Genomic DNA, 17,241 nt, shown 5'->3' on the forward strand with positions numbered 1-17,241 from the left:
TCTGCGACTGCAAAGTGGACCGCAAAAATGCCCTGCATTTCCAAAAATTTTCTTCAACTCCCCAACGCAGTGTTCAACCCAAAAAATCCGAACCGCGGTTCGCAAGCTCGCATCGAAGAATCTCTACAACCGCCAACACATAAGCCTACTTCGGCACCACGAAACTCCGGGTCTTAGGTAAAATTTTACGGGGTCTTACAGATGATTACTCTTCACCGAGTAACATTTAATAGAGAATATGCCGTGGCATTAAGAACGATTGCCTGTTACAAGAAATTGACATTAATGTTCACCGTTACATCTTTATCAACGACCCTCATAATTGACATTAAAGAGGGGCACGATCCTATGAACTCCTTCCCTAAACGTAGCTATAAACGGTGAGCTCAATTATCATTGTAAAAGGAAATTTTTTGGACAAACTCATGCAACATTCTATTCAAAGCTTAATACAATCTTATCTTCTTGCCTTTTGGTTTCATTATTGTTGTGCCCGAAAATCATATTCCCGAAACTGTTGTTTCTGTTATTTCGTCTTCATCTCAAGGCTAAGTCTTGCATAATTCTTTAATTATTTTATTATTTTAGGATCAAATTAATTTATTTATCTAGAAACCACGTATAAATTTACTGTTTTACGGCTAAACAAAGTTCTAATCGATGAATGACAATACAAGCAAATGTCATTTTGAGCTATCTATGTGTGTATCTTGTATTGTAATGCACTGGATTTCAATTTATCAAAAAAAGAATGGAGTATTAAATATCATCGATTTGTCAAATTTATTGATTTAAAATCTTAAATTCACCTTTAACGGGCACACAAGTTTATTGTGACGAAAGATTAGGTACGTACTCAGGTTACTATATAATGCTGGCTCAAAACCTTACATTTGCAGTTGATTAAGGACATTAATATTTGATAAAAATGTTTATACAAAATAAAAATAATTTAACCTTATGGTAAAACAATGAATTTATAAATGAAAAAACAAATATCATATATTCATTGGTTGGTTTAATTTAAATAAATTATCCTATTTTTCTCAGCTTGTATGTATCATTCTCTAGAAGAATCCAGACTTACAACACCCACCATACCATGAATTTATATTTAGTGGAAAAAAATCAATGTAGCTCAAAATGGCGGGAAAATGTCCTTACAGCCCTTTTTGCCTCGAAATAAAACCCTAACCTAATTTTTACAGAGCAATAGCTATTCCTTCCGTATTCTCTTCAATTTCCCCATGGATAATAATAGTATTTTCACCGATTCCACTGATCGTTGCCTGTAGACACCTTCTTCTTCTTCTTCTTCTTCACGAAATTAGGGTTTCGTTTGCCTTAGGGTTTTCCAACGGTTCTTTTGCTGTTTAATTTAGTTTGATTTGTGGCTTTTTTGTTAGCTTAATTTAGGTTTTGATTATGGCTGATGCATTTGAAGAGGAAGGTGATCAGACTGTTTCGATTAATGAGTATCTCGAAGATCTCGAAGAGCAGGAGCTGGTAATTTCACTTTGCAAAATATTGATATTCTGTATTCTTATACCATTTAACTTGTTATATTGCAATCGTTGTATCTATATGTTATACTTAATAGAACAAAAACTAAATCAATTGGGTTAGCAGTGGTGAAGCCAGTATTTTCACCAAGGGGATTCAGAAAATAAAAAAAGTAAAAAAGTGTGACTAAATCAAGGGGATTCACCGGCTAATATTTATACATAAAATTCTTTTTTACCTTGTGTATAAGCAATGTAATTTTCCGGCGAAGCGGATTTGGCCCCTTTCGCTACCCGGCTCCCCCATTTTGGTTAGTAGAATCATGTTCAACTTCTTTTGATTTGTAGAGTTCGAAGTCAGAAACACATTTATTCAGTGTTGGATGTAGATGTATATGTGAAAAACAACAAAATTTCGACAAATATTATCCCGAACCTAAAATTTTGATGGTTTAACCCATCAAATTTAGATCCCGGATCCGCCTCTGCATTTATTCATTTGCTGAATTTACATGAGATATACACATTGTAAAGGATAGTAAGAGTATGATAATTCCTCATAGTAATTTGGGATTGAGACTTCAATTTATCTATCCGACGCCACCTAATTTGGGTATTGAGACTTAATTGACCGATTTGTTGATTGATAGTAGTGTGCATCACAAGATGTTATTCTATAAAGTTGAGTCTTTTGTGGGTTTATGTCTTCTACTCAGTTTTTTTTTTCATTATGTTAAACGGAGTCTTGTATAAGCTTAATCATTGCTAGCTCTTGAATTCCATAACCATTAGTCTGAAATTTGAGCATATGGGTGTTGAGATGAATTCAATCAGTAGTTTGTGTGGAGCACATCTTATTAGCATGATGTTTCGGAGTTGACCTCATCTGATGCTAGGTGGGTAGTTTCTTTTGCATTGGAAATAGAGTTGATGATTGTATATTGTGCATCCTTTATGATAGTCATACTTTCTTACTTTTTGAGACCTTAGATCCATATGCCATACTAACTAAGGAAAACTAAGGTTTGAACGTGCAATTTGGGTTAATTTTCTTTCATTTCCATGCATAAATTGCATAAAGACTTTGACTGTGAAGAGTTAGATAAATAGATGTTTAAGTGCAAAGACATGTAAATTTGAGATAGGTGCTAGAGCAAATATAAATTTTAATAAGTTAATATAATTTATAGGTAGGTATTGCTAATCTCAAGCTTGGATAAAGTAAGAGGGTGTTGGTAAGCTATTCGGCCATTGTAAGAACATTCAAATTGTGATTAATCTTTTTAATATTGAAAACAAACCAGATCGAGTTTGACGTGTAGATGATGATGAATGTATAGGCAGGAGCCTTAGCTAATTATTCTATTCTTATGTCTGTGTGACTCATGGGGGAGCTAGGGTGGCAGAAGCGGGTTCATCCGAACCCCATTCACTGTAAATTACACTGTATACACTGTATATACAAGGTTAAGATTATTTTCTTTTTATATATATAGTAGATGATGAATTCCTTTGGCTTTTTTAGTGTATTTACTGCTTTATATTTTGAATTCCCTTAGTGAAAATTCTGGCTCCGCCGGATAGATGAGAAAGCTAATCTATCTCGTATAATCACATGGTGACTTTTGAGGTCTTTCTTCAGACATTTAGCGGGTGAGTTAGTGTCCTTGCGACTTTCATAGTTTCCTCACTAGACCTACTGAAAACTGGATAATAATTATTTTTTAGAAGATAAATATGGCATCAGGAGCTGTGCTACATAAGAAGATAAATATGGCATCAGGAGCTGTGCTACATAATGGCTATTCACTGTCAAATTTAAGCAGTGAATTGGAACTTTGAAATAATTGATTACAGTGGTGGAGTGTACGTTCAGTGCTTCCTTAAAGGATTTTTAGAAGGAAATTTGCTCAAATCCTGAATATACTCGTACTTATTTATAGAATCATTGGGAGCATTTTCATGCTTCGTTGTTTTTAAAAGCACTGCAGCTCTAATTTGTACTCTCTTATTTTATACTAAATGCTTTCTATATTCATAATTTCACTTAAAGCGTTTTTAACTGGCTAAACGTGATTTGTTCATTGGCATGTACTACTGTTGATTTTCTCAAGTACCATTAATCCCGTGATAAGATAATGGCTTGCGGTAGCATCAAATTAGCATGGGTTTTCCTTTTGTGGGGGGTGGGGGTGGTGCGGTTTTTTGGGGCCAAATATGTACAGGCTGAACCCCTTCCCCCCCCCCTAAAGAGCATTCATTTTTCAGAAAGATATGAACCTTAATCTATTACGAAATGTTTGAAATGTTAGTTGATCGTGCTGTTTTGAATTTGACTGTTATTTTATCCCAGTATATGCTTGATTTTTTTTTTGGGGATAAATCATCTTGGAGTAGGAGGCGGATCTGGTCTTAGGTGGTGATGAAGGCAAGGAGTGCACCTATAGTAAAGGTTATATGAAGAGACAAGCTATTTTTTCTTGTTTGACATGCACACCAGATGGGAACGCTGGGGTTTGCACAGCTTGTAGCCTTTCTTGCCATGATGGTCATGAGGTATTCACTAATTTAAGGACTTGCTTTTTTCCTGCTTACCATAAATGATTAGGTGAATAATGATCTCAGGCTGCTGATGGTAAATTTTTTCTGCTTATATTCTGAAAACCCGGGACTACCTGGGAAAATGTTGAATACCCATGTCGCCATTCTGTCCTTTAAAATGTAAAGAATGAGGATATCTTGTCATACAGTAGCAGTTTATGATTTTTGCACGCTATATCTGGGAGGTTGCTGGTGTACTTCAGCGGATGCGTTATACTCTAATATTATCTTTGTTTAATCCAACTTGCTGCTTGGTTTTGTCACTCTAGTGTACATAGGCTGGTGAAATAAAGCTGTTGTGTTTTTGAATTTAACTTAAGATTTTCATTTTCAAAGATGAACTGTGTGGCAATGTTGTAATATTTTCGTGAAGCCATGACTCTAATGTGTTGAAGAAATGTTATCTACTTCAGTCGCAAGATTTCTAATTGAGTACTATGGTGCTGCTTCATATTTTTCTTCTATCTGGTGATAATTTAACTATCTCACTTTTTACATTGAGATATATTAATCTTAATTTTCGGGATGTTGGTTCAACAAGATTTTGGAACTTTGGACGAAGAGAAACTTTAGGTGTGACTGTGGAAATTCAATGTTCGGGGAATTCTTCTGCAAGCTTGACGCTAGCAAAGATGTTGAAAACACGGAGAATTCATATAATCACAATTTCAAAGGTTCATACTGCACATGTTGCCGGCCATATCCTGATCCTGATGTTGAAGACCAATTGGAGAATCTCCAATGCTGTATCTGTGAGGACTGGTTTCATGAGGAGCATCTTGGTCTTGAGTCCTCTGATATGGTTGGTGGCCCTTGTTCTTCTTGCTTAACTTTTGCTCATCATTTTCAACTCTCTTTTTTATGTGAGATAACTTCATGATTTATGAAACTTAGTTAGTTTGAGATGTTTCGTCGATTGTAGCTTCTGAAAAATGTTGTATTCATTCATATTATTTCCTTGATTCTTGTCCATCACGGAGGATGTATACCCTATCAGTCATGAGATCAGATGCTTTCTTATGTCTAATGCATTACTTGTTTCCTTATCTGTAAGTTGGTTGCAATTTACCTCTTATGACTCATTAGTTAAAAGAAGCTACTAATCGTTGTGCTTTTATTACAGGTTCCAAGGGATGAAAATGGGGAGCCTCAATTTGAGGATTTAATCTGCCAGGGATGCGCAGCTATTTGTTCTTTTCTAAAGCTATATCCTCATTCTATATTTGCACCGGTTCAGCAGCACACTGCTACAAACTCTTCGAAGGACAAGGAGGTGGTTGAAGATGCACCCTCGACTGCGGGATCTTCTGAGGAGCTTAACAGTGGAAGTTCCTCAATTGAGACTCCTGTAACTGAGGATAATCCTAAAAAAGACTTCACCGGGAAGGCTGTTGTTGGAGAAAACGTTGCAACAAACACAATTCTGAATCAGTGTAACCAAATTGCTGGTCCTAGTACCAAATGTGTCCTTGGACTGAACTTGTTAGAAGCTCCAATTCGCCTTGAGAAAAGCAAGCCAATGTTCCTTTCTAACGACTGGAGAGAAATTCTCTGTAGGTGTCCAAATTGCACAGAATTCTACAAACAGAAAGGGCTTGCCTTCTTACTTGAAAGAGAGGATACAATTGCAGAATATGAGAAAATGGCAAAGCAGAAGAGAGCTCAACATGAGCAAGAACTTAGTGCTGAGATGCTTAATAAACTGGGCCACGTTGGGAAAATGGAGGTTTTGACTGGCATTGCTGACCTTAAAGACGAGATCGGTACCTACCTGGTATGTCCCTCATCCCTATCTGATACTGTTGAACTGGTATTTCCCAATTAATCGGGATATATCTCTCGAGCATTCTTTTACCTTTATATTTCCTTGACAGGCATCCTTCGATCCATCAAAGCCAGTTACATCTGCTGACGTTCATAAGATTTTTGAGAATCTTGCCCAGAAGCGCAGGCGTATGACTTAAGTTATTTTGAATGTTCAAGAAAAGTAGCTTTGCAACTGCACATCGAGTGTAGTTAGTTTTGCTGCTCAACACTGAATCATGTACTAGCAATTTTAACTGATCTATATATGTACCAAGGGGAATTCTTAGTGTGCTTTACTATCTAAGTTTAGCTTTATCATATTGTCTTACCTATAGTGAGAGTACGATCATGTTGTTAAGCTCAAAGAACTCCTTTATGCTAGAAAGTTTCTATTGGATCAAAATTTCTCGTTCATCTTATTACCCCTTTACAAAGTTCCTGTTCTAGCTCCAAGAAAGGAGCTTTTTTGTAGTAAAGTCAAATTTCTCTACAACAACCTTGTTTGTTTCAAATATTTTTGGATGTTATAGTGAAGTGCTGTTATAGAGAACATATATTATAACATAACATAAAAATTGGTTTCGGAAAAGCTTGACTTTTATACTGAACCAATTAAAGTAAATATTCTTTCAAGGGAACCTCTTAAATAGTTTCTCTTAGAGGAGCAATGCTACGGGTACAATCCACAATATTAGAAAATAAATACAATTATGCTTCTCTAATTTGAAAATTGAATTGAATAAAGTTCACCGATCTAAGCCTTTATAGACATCCAATTGTACTCTTTACCATCGGTATAATCATTTTACTATCTTTTGTTGTATCATATTAACGAGACAATTAAATAGTTAATAGTTTGTAAGAAATAAAAGGGCCACAGAAATAGAAAATCGAGATAATAAAAACAGTTAGCTGTAAGACACAAAGGGCTTTAGAAATGCATTTGCTTCTTTTATGATCATTTGTCAAATGCAAATTGATTTATAATTAGATATTTACCAAATAGGTCGCATTACATGAACGATTTATAAGTAGCATTCTACAAATGTGATTTATAACTCGCATTGACTTCTTTATCTAGCAGTTGATCAAATCTTTGTAAATTCCAAATTTCGATTTGTCATAAGTTGAAAGCCTACAAAAATCTCTAATGTTTAAGTTGTAGCATCCGGAAGATATTCGAAATCATCAAGCTTATTGAAGTTCTTAAATGCAGTCCTTCCCCGACCCAATATTGAAAATATATGAATAATGTGTTAAGCATGAAGCCGCCAAGGGAACAACGACGACGCGATGCTTGATTTCTTCTCAACTTTTTAAGAGATAGAAGACGTGCAATTATATATAAACCCTCCAAATATCTTTTCTTCGTCTAATGTAGGACAATGTTCCTTTGTAAAGGTGAAAAGTTCAAAATTTTATTTTTTCCTCGGGCCATTTCTCATTCACACCATTTTTTTAGCTAAAACCAACACAAACAAGATCCCAGCCTTCTTTTCTCCAATTTGCTTCACCAAATCCCACAAAGCATAGGAATTCTCAGGTGCATTATGCATACCATAAACAGAGTATATAAATATGTCTTGAATACTCACTCACGTCGTCGTCCTCCGTATCTATTTCCTCAACCTTTTCATCGTTGTCGTTAGAACAAATATCAAAGACAGATGCGGATCCAAAATTTAAATCCTATGATTTTAATTTTTAAGATTTTTAGCATTGAACACATTATATTCAGATGAACGATTACTGAGTAGTACCTAGGAAGAAATGCATAACCATGTAAGTTTTGATTTGCTATGAGAAATGTTCTACTCTTTGCACTAAGTAGTTAGTACCGCTAGTGATCTCCTCATTTTTCTCTCTGCATGAAAATTATGATTCTCCTCTCTAAAACCCTACGTTATTGCCCTGAGGTTTAGCCAACTTAAAAGGCGCAAAGTGCACAAATAATCCCTTTTTAGGCCGGTGTTTATTTTTTGTCTATCTTTGTAATCCTTTCTATGTATTAATAGCCCGTTTAGCCAAGTTTTTTCAAATTTAAAAGCACATTTTTTTTCAAAAAAAAGTGTTTTTTTTTCAAATTTGAATTGTTTGGCCAAGCTTTTAGGAGAAAAAAAAAAGTGTTTCTGAGGAGAAGCAGAAAAAAATAGTTTCTTCCGTGAAATACTTTTGAGAAAATATACTTAGAAATACTTTTTAAAAGTTTGGTAAAAACTAATTGATACTTAGAAGTACTTTTTAAATTAATTAGCCAAACACAAATTGCTTATCACCAAAAGTATTTTTGAAAAAAATAATTTATTTTTCGAGTTTGGCCAAACGGGTTATAAATATGATTCAGGTGTTACAGAATTGAAAAATGGAGAATTGGAGCTACCGTTCTTTTCTATTTTATTTTAATTATATTTGGCTTATAGCAATTTGAGCTAGTGTTTGCTGACAACTTTAGACTAATATTTTCTATAAGTAGTTTAATTATTAGATTATGGTCTAAAATTTTCAATTAATTTGTGCGAAACCTTCAAATTTCGCTATAAATATTTTTATTTGTCATAGGTTGCTCAAACACAAGTCTCAACCCAGCGCCAATTCTTTTTCACTCTTTTTTAGGGATTTGAAAAACAATTCAACTACAAACCCAAGTCCATCTTCTTCTCCTTTTTCCCCCTCTAATTTCCCTCTTCTCCTCTCATTATTTATAGGCTGAGATTTTCAGCCTGAGAAGTGTCCCATTTGGTGGCCGCCGGTGAAGCTGTTCGAAAAAAGGGTGAGAAAATTTAATTTCTGAAAATCTAATTATACTTGCATATGCTGTCTCGTGCATATTTGAATGTTATAGAAAAATTGTGTTAACGAGGTCGCTAATTAAACCCTACTTTATGGATTCAATTAATGATTCATTTAGTTGTTTGCTTCCACTGATAGGTGTTTGTTTACTGGCGTCATATACTGATGTACAATGACGATTACTCGTATTTTCTAATTGTGTATTTCTCTCATTTACTCCCTCCGTTTCAATTCACGTGAGTTAGTTTGACTTAGCACAAAGTTTAAGAAAAAAATAAAAGATATTTTTGAAACTTAAGCTTTTGCGGGGCCCTCAATTTTGATGACTATAAAAACTTTGTATTAAGGATAAATTGGATAAAATAAAAAGTGTTAAATTATTTTCAAATATATAAATGTGTCACTCTTTCTTAAGCGGATTAATAAGTGAAACGTGTCATATAAATTGAAACGAAGGGAGTATCTATTTGCCTTAGATGTCGTGTTTGAAATTTAGAACTGTAACGACACCAAAAGTGAAATTCATGCCAAACTCTGTTTACAGAACTTGTGATAATATGGCGGAACTGCAATCTTGTGCCGAGGGTCTATCGGAAACAGCCTCTCTACTCCTCTAGAGTAGGAGTAAGGTCTGCGTACACACTACCCTCCCCAAACCCCACTTGTGGGATCTCACTGGGTTGTTGTGGTTGTTGTATGGCGGAACTGCAAGATGTGGCTGATTGGTCGGACCTTCAACATGATCTGCTGGTTCTAGTAGTTAGACGTTTAAATTTGATTGAAGACTACCTTAATTTCGGCATGGTCTGCAAATCGTGGCACTATGTGGCCACCAAGGCCAATTTTAACAGTGACTTGCCTAGGATTCCGTGGCTGATGTTAGCTGGGGAGGAGGATGATAACACCTGTAGAAAATTCTTCAGTCTCTATAATGGCATGATTTTGAAGAAGCGGATTCCGGGAGCCAGTGGAAAACGATGTGTGGAGTCTATGGGATGGCTTATCACAGTTGGAAAAGACGAGGGTGAAATCAGTCTGTTACATCCCTTCTCTGGTGTTCAGATCGAATTGCCCCATCAAAATACCACTGAAGATTATTATGAACTCAACGACACTGATGAACCATGGACCTTTATCAGGAAAGCAGTTCTCTTAGCTAATCCTTCTCAGACATCTGACTATGTTCTCATGGTCATTGAGGGACCCAACCGATTCCTCAGTTTTTGGAGACCAGGAGATTTACTATGGACCAGGATTAGGAATGGAACCTCTTTCCAACATGTTAGTGATGTGGTATATTTTGATGGCCTCTTTTACACGGTTGCTTATAGTGGCTGTGTCTATGTTTGTGATGTTGCTGGCTCTGGACCTGCTAAAAGTCATTTCGTAGCAAAGTTACCACGGGATCCAGATGCGGAGTGTTACATCCTAGAATCATTAGGATCATTATTTGTATTTACGCTATATTATGTAATAAAGAGAGTCAAGTAAGATCGTGACAGGATTCCATTGACGCCCATCTATGCCACAGATAGTTTGAAGTGGACATATCGGACAACAAATATTCAAGTTTTCCAGGTAGATTTAGCTGTTGGCAAAATGATTGAGAAAAGGGATTTAGGGGACAAAGATTTTTTTCTGAGCGCTAATGCTTCTCTTTCGGTCCAAGCTTCTCAATTTCCAGGAATCAAGCGCAATCATATTTATTTTACAGATAATTGTTTGATTGAGCACACGGAGTTTGAAGAAGGAGGCGGCTCGGACATAGGGGTGTTCAACTTAGCAGATGGAAGTTTCCGGTCGCATTACGAGGGTATTTCCCTCGGTCGTGTTTGTCTGCCACTTTGGGTCACACCAACTCTGTGTTGAGTGAGTCACCTTTCTTTATTTACTCTATTTATTATGCTATATGTTTTATTTACCCTAAAAGTCAAGTTCTTTTAAAACATCTAAACGTGCCATTTACCTTCAGACTTGATTGATTTATCTTTTTTATTATCCATATAATTGGACAAGGTACTCCCATTAGTTGTTATACTTCCTTGCTTCATGGTATGTTGTGTTGGAATGCATTACAGCCTCGAAACCACTTTCTATATCAGTATTATCCTTGTTCTCAAGTTTCCTACCGGAAACCGTTCATGATCTAATAATATTGATGTGCAATCACCATGCAATTTGCAATTGATATGCTAACTGAAACACAAAAGTAGGAGATGTAACCATATTCTAGCTGTCTATAGAACAGAAAGAGGGTGTAAGATGCTTCTATTACTCTGCTTCAATAAATGTGTTTCAGAGTTATTTTTAAGGGCTTAAGTCCAAGTGGGAATTGATTTATTACAAGGTAAAATGAGTTTCATACAAAGAATAAATATATGATGGAGATGCTTGAACGGACTGCCATTCTGCTTGTATTAGTTTAATTGTTAGCTTCTCTTGCTTGGAATAGTAAAAGCAACAAGGCAATGTTTGAGGTTCTTCATTTTGATGTTTCTGTTGCATCATCTTCTTGAATCATCCTTTGAAATCGCCTAACTCTTAATCCTTGTGGCCGATGTTACATTAACTTTGACTTGGATCATCCTTTGAAATTAACAAACTCTTAATCCTACTGACCGATGTTATCTCAACTTTGACCTTGTAAGCACTACCGTGTCTTCCTTTCTCAACCAATTCAGCTAGAGTTTAAATTAAAATCTCGAACTCTCAGTTTTGTTTTTGTGCCAAGAGGATATAAAACGGTTGATGAGGCCATTGAGCGGTAAGGGACATAAGGGAACTATTAGGTTGAGAATTAGATCTTGGAACATAGAGACTTTGACAGGGAAGTCTATAGAATTAGCTAAGATTCTCTAGAAGAGAAAGATTAATATAACTTGTGTCCAAGAGACGAGGTGGGTAGGGTCTAAGGCACGGGAGGCGGATGAGTTTAAACTGTGGCACTTAGGATGTAAGAGGGGTAGGAATGGAGTGGGCATATTGGTGGACAAATATCCCAGGGAGCTAGTGGTAGAGGTTAGGCGGGTGAATGATAGGCTGATGGCTATTAAATTAGTGGTTGGATGGCGTACTTTGAATGTTATTAGCGCTTACGCTCCCCAAGTAGGCCTGGATGATGAGGTTAAAAGGCGTTTTTGGGAAGGTTTGGATGAGGTTGTGTATGGTATTCCGCCCACTGAAAGGATATTCATAGTAGGGGATTTTAATGGGCATATTGGGAGGTCTGCTGAGGGCTATGATGAGGTGTATGACGGCTTTGGCTTTGGGGTCAGAAACGGAGGAGGTACGTCGCTGTTGTATTTCGCTAAGGCGTTTGATTTGGTGATAGCAAACTCGAGTTTTCTGAAGAGGGAGGAGCACTTGGTTACCTTCAAGAGCACGACGGCCAAGACCCAAGTCGACTATCTCCTTCTCTGGAGGTGTGATAAAGGTCTGTGTACTGATTGTAAGGTTATTCCGAATGAGAACCTCACGACCCAGCATAGGCTTTTGGTGATGGACCTAGACATCGTGCTGAAGAGGAAGAAAAGAGTTGGGTGTGGTCGACCGAAGATCAGGTTGGGAGCTCTGACTAAGGACAAGGCTTAGGAGTTGCAAGAGAAATTGGCTGTAAGGGCATGGAGGAGTAGCGGGGACGCGAGTAGTATGTGGACGAGGACAGCGGACTGTATTAGGGAGGCTGCGAGAGAGGTGTTAGGGGTCTCTAAAGGTTATGCTGGAGGCCACAAAGGAGACTGGTGGTGGAATGAAGAGGTCCAAAGGAAAGTAGAAGCCAAGAAAGCAGCATATTTGAAATTAATAGAGAGCACGAGCGAGGAGTAGAAGAGGAACATCAGAGAAGGGTATAAGAAGGCTAAGAAGGAGGCGAAGTTAGCAGTCACGGAGGTTAAGACTGCAGCTTTTGCTCGTTTGTATGAAGAATTGGGGGACAAAGGTGGGCATAAAGTTGTTTTGGCTGGCTAAGGCGAGGGGGAGGAAGGCTCGTGATCTGGACCAAGTGAGGTGCATCAAAGACGAGAACGACAAAGTTTTAATGGAGGAGGCACAGATCAAGCGAATGTGGCAGACTTACTTTCATGAACTCCTGAATGAAGGGGGGATATGAGCATTGTGCTGGGCGATTTGGAGCAATCTGAGAGCCATTGTGATTTTGGGTACTGTAGGCGCTTTAGTCTCGAGGAGGTCGCGGGAGCGGTGCGTAAGATGAGCAGGGGAAGAGCGACCGGGCCAAATAAGATCCCAGTTGAATTTTGGAGGTATGCGGGTAGGGCTAGATTGGAGTGGCTAACTGGGTTATTTAATGCTATTTTTAGGACGAAGAAGATGCCTGAGGAGTGGAGGTGGAGTACGATGATCCCGTTGTATAAGAACAAAGTAGATATCCAAAATTATAACAATTACCAAAATTGTAACAATTATAGGGGTATCAAGTTGCTTAGTCACACTATGAAAGTCTGGGAGAGGGTGGTATAAGCGAGGGTTAGAAAGACGGTGTCTATTTCCGAGAACCAGTTCTGTTTCATGCTGGGACGTTCGACTACGAAAGCCATCCATATTGTTAGGAGGTTGGTGGAACAATATAGGGATAGGAAGAAAGATTTGCATATGGTGTTAATTGACCTAGAGAAAGCGTACGACAAGGTCCCTCGGGAGGTCCTTTGGAGATGCTTGGAGGCTAGAGGTGTTCATATATGATGGAACTAAGACTCGGGTGAGGACAGTGGGAGGAGACTCGGAACATTTTTCGGTTGGGATGGGGTTACACCAAGGATCTACGCTCAGCCCGTTCTTATTTACTTTGGTGATAGATACGCTGACGCTTCATATTCAAGGGGAAGTGCCATGATGTATGTTATTCGCTGACGACATAGTGCTGATTGATGAGACGCGAGGCGGTGTCAACGAAAAGTTGGAGGTTTGGCGACAGACCTTAGAGTGTAAGGGTTTCAAGTTGAGCAAGACAAAGACGGAGCACCTGGAATGCAAGTTCAACGTAGTGTTAGGGGGAGCAAATATAGACGTGAGGCTTGATTCACAAGTCATCCCCAAGAGAGAAAGTTTCAAGTATCTCGGGTCAGCTATCTAAGGGGACAGAGAGATTGACGAGGATGTCACATATCGTATAGGGGCGGGGTAGATGATTTGTAGGCTAGCATCCGACGTCCTGTGTGACAAGAATGTGCCATCAAAACTTAAGGGTTAGTTCTACAAGGCGGCGGTTAGACCGTCTATGCTGTATGGGGCAGAATGCTGGCGAGTCAAGAACTATCATATCCAGAAGATGAACGTAGCCGAAATGAGGATTTTGCGATGGATATGCGGGCACACTAGGTTGGACAAGATTAGGAATGAGGTTATTCAGGAGAAAGTGGGTGTGGCCCCTATAGAAGATAAGATGCATGAAGCGAGGCTTAGATGGTTAGGGCATGTGAGAAGGAGAAGCTTAGATGCCCTAGTGAGGAGGTGTGAACGGCTGGCGCTGGCAGGTAGGAGAAGAGGTAGAAGGCGGTCTAAGAAGTACTGGGCATAGGTGATAAGGCAGGACATGGCGCGACTTCAGCTTACCGATGACATGGCCCTTGATAGAAGGGTATGTAGGACGAAGATTAGGGTAGAAGGGTAATAGGCCGTCGTGTGTTTTTCTGATATGTTTCAGGTTTATTAGAGCTAGCTGACTAGTACATTGTCTTCGATTCTTAGAATGCCAGTATTGGGGCTATTTTAGTACTATCTTCCGCTTCGGTTTTCTAGTACCCCGTCGTGTTACTGCTTGTGGCTATTACTTTTGCTATTGCTATTGCTACTGCTTTCTTCCATTTATTTTCTCCGGCCCTTACATTGTTGATATTATTTTCCTGGCCTTGTTGTTGTTTAGTTGTTCTGTTCTTCCTCTCGAGCCGAGGGTTTTTCGGAAACAACTTCTTTGCTCTCCAGGGTAGGGGTAAGGTCTGCGTACACGTTATCCTCCTCACACTCCACTTGTGGGATCCCATTGGGTTGTTGTTGTTGTTGATGATGATGAGGCCATTGGGCTTTCTCGAGATGTTATTGAATAGTTCAGCTGGACTCACTAACAGAGGAATGGTCTTGTTTTGAAAGTGAATGTTTTGTGCATTTTCTGCTTATACTCTTTATTTTGAACGCTGATTCTCTTTTCTCCTTGTTGCTCTTAAAAAGCATTGATGCAAGTTGAATTATGATAATCGACTCAACAGTAGCACCAGATAAGATAGAAACTGAGGGGGGGGTGGCACTGTGGCAGCAGTGGAATGTGTTCTTGCCAATGGCCCTCACATAATCCTGGATTACCCAGAAAACGAAGTAAAACTGATATTGCCAGGAACGGAATACTGAAATTAGTGTAAGTTACATTGAATTCTGCTCCGGTCTTTCTCATCCAAAAAGATTAGGTACATGAAATACTTTGATTTGTTCCTGTATACTAATCAGAAAAGAACAGGCTAACAAATGTTTATGTAAATATAATTAGTATAAATCTGGTTTATCATATCTTGTTGAGTTTGGAACAATTATTTGCCGTCAGCTAGAAGGAAGACACATCTAGGAGCATTTTTGTGTCTGTCAGATAAATGTGATAAAGACACCAAATATGCTCATGTCAACTGTGTTGAATAACTCATTCCATATTTTGGTTAACTATGTAAAGAGCTAGTTTGTTTTCATGTGTCTTATCGGCAATTTTGCATGTTTAACTCCCCATGAACAAGAAAAGTTTGTATACTGGCATTTCTTAAATCTTAACTGTAATTTGAGTTAATCCGTGGAATCTGAAATCTTAAAGTTCAAAGTAAGCACTCTTTCAAATAGGATATGAGAAGGTGACCGAGCCTGCAAATTGAGATTAGTTGTCGCCTATGGTGGTACAACTATCTAAACGAATATTAGTTGAAGGAGATGCGAAACTAGAACCACTTCTCGTTGTTGCACTGGTTTAAATGGTATCTAAATGGATATTGGATGAAGGAGATCCTCTTTTCCCTTGTCTCTCACTATTACTGTTTAACTGGCATGTCCCATTTCTTTTAGATAATAATATAGCTTTTGATCATCCATGTTTCCTTGACAGGCATCCTTTGATTCATCAAAGTCAGTTACAGCTGCTGATGTTCAGGAGATCTTTGAGAATATTAGCGTAGGCGGGTAACTTAAGTTCTTTTGGATGTTCAAGGATGTACTAGTAGGCAGCTACACATTTACTAGTATTTTAACTGCTCTATGTACAAGGAGAATTGTTAATGTTGCTATTCTACTATCTAACTCTTAGCTTATAGTAGTATGTTCTATGGTTAGACAATGCTATCATGTTACTGTTAAGCTGAAAGAATTCCTTTGCGCAATGGAAATTGCTGTAGAATGTTTCTGCTGGATCGCAATTTCACATTCTTCTTCCTTCTCCTTTACAAGGTCCCTATTCTAGCTTCAAGCTTCTTGTAGTAGTTTGTACAATTCAGTACTGCATAACGCTGCTGTTTATATTTCGATGTTGTTACTGGTCCTTTTCATTTTGTCCTTGAGCCGAGGGTACTCGGAAACAACATCTCTACCTCCACGATGTTGGGGTAAGGTCTGCGTATACACTACCCTCACCAGACCCCACTTGTTGAAGTATACTGAGTATGTTGTTGTTTGTTGTAGTATTGCATAACGCAGAGGGGCATTGGCTAGAGTAGTAACAATAGTATAGTTCATGAAAGATTCTAACACTGAAATGCAGTATAAAGTTAAGAGGTCTCTTTGGAATGCCGCTTTAATATTGAAAGAATAAGAGATTTATTAGATGAATTTAGCTTTTTTTTTTTTTTTTTTTTAATGTTTGATGATTTTTGTGCAGAGAACAATTCAAGGAGTAGCCGATCACAAGTCATTCAAATCAAGGAGGAGATGTGTAGATTGTCATATATTGAATGTGGCCCGGTATGTAAATAATTTAAATTCTCACCATTTGTTTATATTTCATAAATGGTATTACAATTTGAACAAGTGGACCAATGAACAAATTACTATAATGATAAGCGGTGTCAATTTTATATTTATTCTCAAAATATTTTCATTTTTCTTATACATATCTAGCAAAAAAATTCAACGAAGCGGTGTCTCGTGACACCGCATGTAACAAGGTGCACATGCCCTGGCTAAAATTATCTAATACATGTGCGGAGGATAGAATTGCTTGATACTTGTGTTGATAGAAGGTAGCCAGTATAGTATCAGTACACTAATTGAGGTATTCCCAAGCTTGCTCGTACATCATTGCTATTAAGAAAAGATGTTGGACGTGTTATATGAGACATTGAAATGGTTAGACAACTGCATCAAAGACAATTATTGCTGAAAACTTGTGGCAAAATGGTTAATATGTTGAACAATTGATCCCAACTAGTGGGGGCAAGATTAGGTTTATAATTATGTTCTTTTATTACAAGTGAAAGGTAGCTGTGCTTGGCTCCAACAAGTCAAAAGGGTCTTCTCAAAAGATTTCCACAACCAGTCACTCTTCATCTCCTCACCTAAACTTTGA

The 17,241-nt window shown here is 37.9% G+C and overlaps 1 protein-coding gene and 1 long non-coding RNA gene across 5 annotated transcripts; both read left to right on the forward strand.

The window, feature by feature from the left end:
* The first annotated feature begins 1,214 nt into the window (after positions 1 to 1,214).
* LOC104096558 (uncharacterized) lies at positions 1,215 to 6,328 on the forward strand. Its single transcript, XM_009602941.4, has 5 exons — positions 1,215 to 1,506; positions 3,900 to 4,058; positions 4,645 to 4,905; positions 5,227 to 5,877; positions 5,978 to 6,328. The coding sequence occupies exons 1-5, from the start codon at positions 1,426 to 1,428 to the stop codon at positions 6,065 to 6,067; spliced, it is 1,242 nt and encodes a 413-aa protein (XP_009601236.2). The 5' UTR covers positions 1,215 to 1,425; the 3' UTR covers positions 6,068 to 6,328.
* Positions 6,329 to 8,377: 2,049 nt separating this feature from the next.
* LOC104114969 (uncharacterized) lies at positions 8,378 to 16,765 on the forward strand. 4 transcript variants are annotated; one of them, XR_011410672.1, is made up of 6 exons: positions 8,378 to 8,679; positions 9,244 to 10,277; positions 10,414 to 10,568; positions 14,880 to 15,063; positions 15,790 to 16,127; positions 16,555 to 16,765. It is a non-coding gene; the product is annotated as an uncharacterized lncRNA (long non-coding RNA). The 4 variants fall into 4 exon arrangements; XR_011410671.1 differs by having other exon boundaries at positions 8,379 to 8,679; positions 9,244 to 10,568; XR_011410673.1 differs by lacking the exon at positions 9,244 to 10,277 and having other exon boundaries at positions 8,385 to 8,679.
* Positions 16,766 to 17,241: the final 476 nt, after the last annotated feature.

Source organism: Nicotiana tomentosiformis, chromosome 8 (genome assembly GCF_000390325.3).
Source record: "Nicotiana tomentosiformis chromosome 8, ASM39032v3, whole genome shotgun sequence".
Lineage (NCBI taxonomy): Eukaryota > Viridiplantae > Streptophyta > Magnoliopsida > Solanales > Solanaceae > Nicotiana > Nicotiana tomentosiformis.

Excerpts from the sequence above, each read along its gene's own strand:
- LOC104096558 (XM_009602941.4), top strand. The coding sequence starts at position 1,426 with ATGGCTGATGCATTTGAAGAGGAAGGTGATCAGACTGTTTCGATTAAT. Across the intron at positions 4,906-5,226 it reads GTCTTGAGTCCTCTGATATG|GTTCCAAGGGATGAAAATGG; the intron begins GTTGGTGGCCCT and ends CTTTTATTACAG. Across the intron at positions 5,878-5,977 it reads ACGAGATCGGTACCTACCTG|GCATCCTTCGATCCATCAAA; the intron begins GTATGTCCCTCA and ends TTTCCTTGACAG.